The 9,034-nt window shown below is 55.7% G+C and overlaps 1 protein-coding gene across 2 annotated transcripts in view; it reads right to left on the bottom strand.

Annotated features, from left to right (window-relative positions):
* Positions 1-9,034, bottom strand: part of LRRC75A (leucine rich repeat containing 75A) — a 43,603-nt gene that overhangs the window by 3,554 nt on the left and 31,015 nt on the right. For both annotated transcript variants that reach the window (XM_072730409.1, XM_072730408.1), the window contains one exon: positions 659-774. In XM_072730409.1, coding sequence (XP_072586510.1) covers positions 659-774 — 116 coding nt within the window. The remainder of the gene's footprint in view (positions 1-658; positions 775-9,034) is intronic.

Genomic DNA, 9,034 nt, shown 5'->3' with positions numbered 1-9,034 from the left:
ACCAGGGCTCTCGCCAGCAAGGGAGGGCAGCCCTGCCCCTGCCCAGCCTGTGGGAAGGACACAAGCCACTCTGCCCCATGGTCCTTTGCAAGAAAGGCAGGGGTACTCCCTCCAGAAAGCCTGACTTCCAGGCTCCCTTTCACTTGCTTCCAAAGGTGCTATGCCCGCTGGTTCTGTGTCCCATGTGCCCCCCCAATCTTCAGGGGGGCATAAAACCTTTGAGGGTTCTCACTGCCACGTGGCCCAGGGGCATGGCTGGGGTCTGAGTCCCCGTAGGAGACATTCAGGAGAAGTGGCGGATTCAGTGGCAGTGCCCAATCATGTCTTCCCATCCCTCCTGAACGGGCCCATAGTCCCCAGCTCCCAATCCAGACCAGGGCCCCACGAGCAGCTCCCCTCAGGGGAATGCTCCCCTGGCTGCTCTCTCCCCCAACCCTGAGTTCTCCTTCAAGCTCACCTCCTTCAGGCACCTTCCAAGACAACCGCTCTGGTTCCAGCCCCTCCCTCAGCGCTGGGAGGGAGTGCTGTGTGCCGCATGCCCAGCCAGCCATGGATCCCCTTTGGGCTGCCCTTGGACACCAGGCCAGAGGAGGGGGGAAGGAGGGGAAGGGGGGGAAGGGGAGGCAGGGTAGATCCAGCTCAGGTGACAGAGACTCACCAGGCCTGCGGCTTCCTCTTCACCAGCCCCCGGTGCCGCCTCCACTGGGAGTGGGGGCTGAGGTGGTATGTCAGCTGCCGGCACAGCTTCTCCATGGCGCCCAGCGAGTCGCCTTCCTGCAGAGGCAACCACAGGCGGCAGGACCCTGAGTTCCCTGGGACAGGCAGGGGACACCAGGCCCTCAACTTCAGCTTCCTGTCTCCACGGGAAGGGCGCACCCCCAGGCTGAGCTGGGGGAGGCCTGTTTGTTCTGTTGGCTCTCAGGGGGCCCCCCCTTAGCAGAAAGCCATTGGTCGCAAACTAAAATGCACCACGGCTCCAATTTCTGTGAATTAGCTGCTTTCATGGCACAACTGAGATTTATATAAAACCCTAAATTCCAGGCAATCTGACAACAATTGACCAGAGCTGAGTGCTGGCTGACCCCTGAGCCAGGATTCATCATGGTCCCAGGCTCTCCCCAGAGGCCAGGGCCATTCTACTCATTCATTGCTCCACAAATGTTGACTGAGCCCCTACCAGGTGCCCGGCAATTATTCTAGGCAATTGTCCTAGAAGTTGTTCTCTCTCTTGTATTTCACATAGCAAAGGGAAATATTTATATGATGCCTCCAGTGGGAAAACTTAATGAATGAGGAGTCCAAGTCTTTTCCAGTGCAATTCATTCATCTTCTGGGTGGGCCCTAATCCAATATGACTGGTGTCCTCATGAAAAGCCCATAGGACACACACACGCACAGAGGGAAGGCCATGTGAGGACCCTGGAGGAGACGGCCATCTTCAAGCCAAGGAGAGGCCTTTAAGAAACCAGTCCTGCCAACACCTTGATCCTGGACTTCCAGCCTTCACAACTAGGAGAAAATACATTTCTGTTGTTTAAGTGGTATTTTGTCATGGTGGCCCTAACAAACTTACATTGGGTGAAAGGGTGTGGCAAAGACATGCTAGAGAGACCCCACCTCTGTCCCATGAGCCATGAGAGGGCTGTCAATAGACAGTCACCAAGCCCCGGGGGTGGGGGGCCAACAGCATGCACTCCTGCCCAGTGGCCCAGTGCTAAGAGCCAAGAGCCAGCAAGTGCCAGGGCTCAGAGGCAAACCCGCATTTGGAGAGAAACCTGGATCCGGTGAGGTTCAACCATTAACCCGCATCCAGTGCCTGGCACACAGTGGGCGCTCAGTAAAGGCCAGCCTGATGGTTGCTACCATCATCACCGTGCTAATGGAGACACAGCATACTGAGTAGGTAAGAGCATGGACTCGGAGCCAAACCGTAGATTTGAACCCTTGCTTCGTTACCTCCTCTGTGACCTTGGGAAGTCACGTGACCTTCAATCCTCCTGTATGAAGGGATAACAGAACCCAACTCACAGGGGATTTTCTGAGGACAAAATGAGTCACTCCTTGTGGAGTGCTGTGACTGGCTCAGCACACAGTAAGCTCTCAAAGAATGCCCTGGCAGGGAAAAGGAGGATTATTCCTCCCAAGTGAGTTGGGCCTTTATTTTATTTTTTTAAGATTTTATTTATTTTTGAGATAGAGAGAGAGAGGGAGAGGGAGAGAACAAACAGAGGAGGGGCAGAGGGAGAAGCAGACTCCCCACCGAGCAGAATCCGATGGGGAACTTGATCCCAGGACTCTGGGATCATGACCTGAGCTGAAGGCAGATGCTTAACAGACTGAGCCACCCAGGCACCTATGAATTGGGCTTTTAAGGGCTGATAGGTTTATGATTTTTGTATGGAAAGAGGAAAGACGATATAAGAGGCATCTCCTGAGTGAGGAGGAAATGTGCAAAGGTTTGGGTGTTGGGGTGGTGTTGTTACAGGTGCGGGAGCAGGTGGCAATCTGGAGGGTCTGCTCACCTCTCACCACCTCCATGGCCACCACTTTAGTTCAACCCTCTATCGTCTGTCACCTGGGTTGCTGCACATGGACAATACACTAGGACTTCACGGAATTCCCACAACACCCCAGAGCAGAACTACTTTCATTATCCCCATTTTACAGAGGAGGGAACTGAAGAATAGACAGCAGGACTGGGGCTGTTGGAAAGGCTACAAGACCCTGAGGGCAGAGATAGGAGAGGGAAGAGGTAGGTGTTGAGTATCCAAAGAGGTGAAGCTTCTGAGCAGGGATCCAGGAAACAGAGGCTCAAACCTGAATGGAATTGGTATAGACAGCAATGGTCTCTGGTTCTCCAAGAACCTCACTTCCTCTTGCCTACGCCTGCCTGTCTGATGTCACCTGTCACTTTAGGCGACCTGGTGACCTGAGTTGCCATGTTCTGATTCTAGATTTGTTCTGAGTGTATGTGAAGGGAAGCAGGAGAAGCGGGCAGGGGCTCCAAGAGAGAACAGTTTGCATTTTGGGACTGTCCCTCCAACAAAGCAGTTCAGGGCCAGATGGGCCTGGCCCTCAACTGCTTTGTGCAGTTTGGGGCTCCCTGCCAGGCCTGCAGAAAGCCCTGAAAGTGACGGGGGCCACCACACTTGACCAACAGTGCTCAGGATGGAGCAGGTATGGGCAGGGTGGGGATGAGGAAGGATCCAGGCTTAGGGCTGGGGACCTGGAGAGAAGGCAAGGGGCTCCAGGAGAGAAGGGGAGGAGAAGGCAGGACAGGGGAATAACTGGCTCATTTGCAGCCACGTGGACCCCTCCTGAGGGATTTGTGAGGCTGGGGCTCAAGACATCATCACCCTCCGATTAAACCCCGTGGCCACGGAAGGAATTGGGGATAAAGCAAGGGCCAGGAAGAGGCCACACCAGGCCCAAAGGGATGAATGAAGGCACAGTGTAGCCATGGGCACCAATGAAAAGAAGGATTGGAGGGACTCCAGTGAGGAGGCCTTGGCCAGAAGAGGCTCAGGGAGGGGCGGTCATGGTGGGGGCCAGGGTGAAGGCCAACTCTGGAGGCCAAAGGGAGGATGGGATGTGACAGCAGAGATGGTGCACTGACTGGGCCCCACCAGCATGGGTGGGCAGCATGCATGCAAGAATTTTTTTTTTTAAGATTTTATTTATTTATTCATGAGACACACACAGAGAGAGAGGCAAAGACACAGGGAGAGGGAGAGCAATCTCCCTGCAGGGAACTCGTGGGACTCGATCCCAGCACCCCGGGATCACGCCCTGAGCCGAAGGCGGACGCTCAAGCTCAACTGCTGAGCCACCCAGGGATCCCCAAGGGATTTTTTTTAAAAAAGCTCCACAGATGATTCCCCAGTGTCTCCAGGGTGGAGAAGCACCAGTTCCAACCAGTTCAGAGACAAGGATGAAGGGGGGTGGGACTGGGTGGTCAGCCCAGCCCCACTCCCCAGACCACCCGGGCGCCCAGAACAGGGTCACTCTCCCACAGCACCCGCTCCAAAGCTGAGAACCGAGCTCGTCAGCCTCCGCTCCTCCTCCAACCACTTCCCAGGGCTTCCAAAGTCCGGGGCCACCCTCTGGGCGCGAGCAGCTGGGCGGCGGACCAAGAAACAAAGAGGAAAAGGCGGCAAAGCAGCCGCCGCAGGGCGCGGGCACCGCCGCAAGGGGGCAGCGGGGTGCAAGGCGAGGCAAGGGGCGGACCGCGCAGGGCCGTTCCGGCCGGAGACCGAGCAAGCCTGTTCCCTCAGCGACGGGGACAACAGACACGCTCACCTCACAGCCGACCTGAGACACGCCGTGAGCCGGTGTCCTCCCCTCCGTCTGTCTGGGCTCCGTGAACGACAGCCGACACCCAGCGCGCATCTGCTACGGGACGCGTCGCCTGTGCGGGCGGCACGCACCAGCTCCTCGCAGTCCTGGAGCTCACAACCCCATGAAACCCGCGCTCCTGTGATCCCCGCTTTGCCAGTGGGGGAACTGAGGCCCCACGAGCTTGTGGGATGGGATCAGGACGCAAAGCCGGCTCTGCGGCTGGCATCCTTCCTAACCGGCCATCTCGCCCTGCGCTGCCCTCCCAGTGATAAATCTTTTCTTAAAAAGATTTTATGTGTTTATTTATTTGGGAGAGCGCGAGCATGAGCAGGGGGGCAAGGGCACAGGGAGAGGGAGCAGACCCCTCTCCCCCAACCAAGCTGCGCAGGAGCCCGATGCGGGCGGGGCTCGATCCTGTCGAGCCGAAGGCGGACGCTCAGCCAACTGAGCCGCCCAAGTCCCCCTCCCCCCACGGTGATCAATCTTTTGGTTGGTGGGTTCCAAGTGTTTCTATCATTTGCACCCGCAAAAGCCTTAAGCAAGCCCCTCTAATTTCCCCCCAACTCCCTGGATTTTTCGAAACCCACCCCCCTCCCGCGGAGAAGAGGACAAAGCAGGGCTGGCTCGGCGCTGGAGCAGGAGAGCGTGGCGGAGGCAGGGGCTGGAAGGGCACGGTGGAGGCAGAGGAGGAGGAGGAAGTGTCGTTTCTGCGTGGTTTCCAGAAACAGTAGCCACGGGCCCCTTGCGCAACCTTGGCGGAGATGTCGGCCCACCGGGACCGCAAGTTACCTGGTCCGTGGGCCCTGCACGCGCCCTGAGCGCACCCGCAGGCCCCTCGGTGCAGCCAGACCCCAGCCCAAGCTGCAGCAGATTGGTCCAGAAGCAGGCATGGGCAGAGGCAGCCAATCAGACCTTTCCTGCAGACCAGACACCCCCCCCCCCCCCCCCCCCCGCCTGCTCAGGGTCTAGACACCCACGGGGAGCCCTGGGGAAGGCAGAGTGTGGGCCGGGGTGGTGCAGCCCAGAAAAGGGATGGAGCGATGTCTGCTACTGCAGTTCATCTGTACCTCTAGCCCCTCCTCCAAGCGCGGCTGTTTGGGGGCCCAAGAAGACCCCATGGTATCAGGATAAATTCTCTTCCCAGCTTGAGGCAGTGCCCCTGGACTTGTGCTCCTGGCAACAGAGCCCCAGTCCACACCGCAGGCTCACAGGCAGGGTGTGGGACGCCTGGGTGGCTCAGTGGTTGAGCGTCTGTCTTTGGCTCAGGGCATGGTCCTGGGATCCTGGGATCAAGTCTCCCATCTGGTTCCCTGCAGGGAGCCTGCTTCTCCCTCTGCCTGTGTCTCTGCCTCTCTCTCTCATGAATAAATAAAATATTAAAAAAAAAAAAGGCAGTGTGTGGAATTAATTCTGCAGTTTTTCCTCCCCCACCCATGGAAAAGGAAAAGTAAGGAGAGGGGAGTATGGTGCAAGTCTGGGGAGATTGGGCGCCTTATCAGGGTTGATCTGGGTGACCTAGGATGTGGCTAGGTCGTAGAAGATCTAGGTGTGTGTCTGCCTTGCTCTTTTCTTGGATCACTTGCTCTGGGATAATAAGCCAGCTGCCACGATGTGTGTGTGGAAGCTCCAGCGGTCCTATGCCACAGTCCCATGTGGCAAGAAACTGAGGCTTTCTGCCAGCAGCCAGGGGGTGTGCCAGCCCAGAAGGGGGCCTGCCACTGTCCACCAAACCCGTAGATATTTGCAGCCCTGGCCGCTGTCGCGAGGGACCCTAAGCTAGAATTACCTAGGTTAGGCTACAGAGACTACACAATGATTAATGTCTATTGTTTTAAGCCACTAAATTCTGGGGTCATTTGTTACACAGCAATAGAAAAATACAGCACAGTGCTGGAAAAAGTGTTCTCATGGCTCTGGTGTCATGGCTTGCACCCAAGGCCCTTTCTGTGGTAACAACTTCCTGCTGCCGCTTGTCTTTGGGTGTCTCAATATCCCCCACTGGTTTCCTTTCTCCTGCCCACAACCGTGGAAAGAGTCCCATTATTAAACTCTCAAAAATTCACAATGGAATGTGTTGGCCTGCTTCCCGCCAGGGCCCTGCGTGATGCAAGATGTAGTTGTGAGCAAGACAGATGCCATCTCTTGTCCCTTTGGAACTGATAGTCTTGTGGGGAAGGCAGACAATATGTTAGCTGACAAATAAATAAGCAAGATTGCGTGGGAGACCAGTGAGTGAAATGAAGCCGTAAACAGGGCATGGGAGAGCCGTGTGAGCTAGGCTGGTCACTGAAGGTTCTGAGAGGGGGCATCTGGGTGGCTCAGTGGTTGAGCATCTGCCTACAGCTCAGGTCATGATCCCCGGGTCCTGGGATCGAGTCCCACATTGGGCTCTCTGCAGGGAGCCTGCTTTTCCCTCTGCCTGTGTCTCTGCTTCTCTCTGTGTGTCTCTCATGAATAAATAAATAAAATCTTCAAAAAAAAAAAAAAAAGGAGTTTGGGTTTTAGTGAAACTATGACACAATGGAAGGTTTCCCAGAGAGGTACTTAGGTGATCCAATTGACCTTGCAGATTCCTCTCTGGCTGCTCTCAGAGCACAGAGGGCAGGGAGGCAGGAGTGGAGGCCCAGAGTCCCACTGGAGGCTCTGCCAGTAGCCTCAAGGAGGAGGATGTGGGGACCAGAAGGGCCTTTGAGAGACCCCAACACACTAGGGAATGAGGGCCGTTGGGACTTGCTGGTTGTGGTGGACAACATGGGTGCTCCATTCAAATCACTTGGATCCACTTTTTCCAATTTTGTGACTCTCCCTTCTTTGGTGTACTTCTGCCCGGAGGACCAGCACCTGTCCTGCTCTGTGGTGGGTGCCCACCTTTTTTTTTTTTTTTTTAAGATTTTGTGTATTTATTTATGTAAGACACACACAGAGAGGCAAAGACATAGGCAGAAGGAGAAGCAGGCTTGCTGTGGGGAACCTGATGCAGGACTCGATCCCAGGACTCTGAGATCAAGACCTGATCAGGAGACAGGAGTGCCTGGGAACTTACCTCCTCAGGGAGAGCCCCTCACTCTGGCCAGTGTGGAGGTTTGAAAGCCCAGCCCCTTTGCCTTGAGGAACCAGGTGGAAGCTGCTTGCCCTCCCCAGGATGGAGCCTGGGCTGGCCTGGCTTCCCCGGGGCACCTCCCCAACAAATCGCTGTACACACACCCTCATTTTAGCGTCTGCTTGTGGGGACCCTGACTGTAGACATGAAGGGATGTGTAGGGCTGGAGCTGGGGTGCAGGGAAGGAAGGAGTCTCTCAAATTGCCCGCTAAATGGGGCACCTGGGTGGCTCAGTGGTTGAACATTTGCCTTCGGCTCAGGGCGTGATCCTGGGTTCCTGGGATCGAGTCCCACATCAGGCTCCCCGCAGGGAACCTGCTTCTTCCTCTGCCTACGTTTCTGTCTCTCTCATGAATAAATAAACAAAATCTTAAAAAAAAAAAAAAGAGGTGGGTGACTTCTGAGCTTGAAGCTTGGCTATGGATTCATCAGCACAGAGTCATGGGCGCAATGGGGTTTTGACTGTCCTTCTTCTGGGGACACACACAGACCCACATTTTCTAGGGCCTGGGCCCACATCCAGCTGGCACACAGGAGAGGGCTTTTGGTAGGTTGGGACTCATTTGAGGGGGTCATCTTAGTTGTGGGGTTATTTGTCTGCTGGGTGCTGAAACAGATTGGACCAGGAAGGTCTACTTATTTGTCTCATGTCATAGCTGAGGGAAACGCTGCCTCCTAGCTGAGAGTCTTGGCATCTCTGTCTATAGTAACCTCAAAGCCCACACTTGGAATGATCTGGGCTTCTCAGATGAAAGAGCTAAGAACAGAATTCCTGGCCAGCCCCGAGCCAGCTCACGTTTTGGGGTGGGGGCCAGCGCTACCCCTAACACCAGTTTGGGGGCCCCAGAGTCAGGACCTCCCACCCTGGCCTCAACCACAACCAGGAGAGTCCTTTTGAAGGGCCTCTCCTGCCACCTGGCCTATGGGTATAGTTAGGGGAACCAGCCTGGCTGGTTCCAACAGGGCCGGGCTCCAACAGGGCTGACACCACTGGCTGGCTCTGGAAATCTGGAAATCAGAGGCCGGCCCCTAATTCTCCAAGACTCTGAGCCCACAACCTTGCCTCAGGATCTCACCACGGACCTGCTAAGTCTGAGCACCCTGCTTGGCACACGGTGGGTGCTCAGTGACTAGGTAAACCTTAGCTTCCATGTACATGGTACAAATGCCTGAGCTTCTGGAAGCTTCTCCTGAATCAGCTCACTGAACTCTCAAAATGGCTCTACAGGGGAGGGTGTTGTCATGTGCCTTTGGAGTTGAAGAAAACAAAGTTCAGCTAATTAAGTGACCTGAGAAAGCAACACGCATGCCGTGGACCTAATGTCTGACTCTGTCACCCCAACCTGTGGGGGGGACCCCATCCTGGTGTGATGGTGTCTGGAGGTGGGGCCTTTAGGGGGTTAAGCAGGATTAGAAGAGGTCACAAGGGTTAAACGAAGAAGCCAGAGAGCCACCTGGCTTGCTTTCCACCCCACCATGAGGCCACCAAGAGGAGGCGGCCGTCTGCAAACCTGGAAGAGGGCTCTCACCAGAACCGCGCCATGTGGGCGCCCTGACCCTGGATTCCTGGCTTCCAGAACTGGGAGCAAGACATTA

Source organism: Vulpes vulpes, chromosome 12 (assembly GCF_048418805.1).
Source record: "Vulpes vulpes isolate BD-2025 chromosome 12, VulVul3, whole genome shotgun sequence".
Classification (NCBI taxonomy): Eukaryota; Metazoa; Chordata; class Mammalia; order Carnivora; family Canidae; genus Vulpes; species Vulpes vulpes.
The sequence above is the reverse complement of the archived record's forward strand: the minus strand, read 5'-3'. Positions and strand labels throughout refer to the sequence as shown.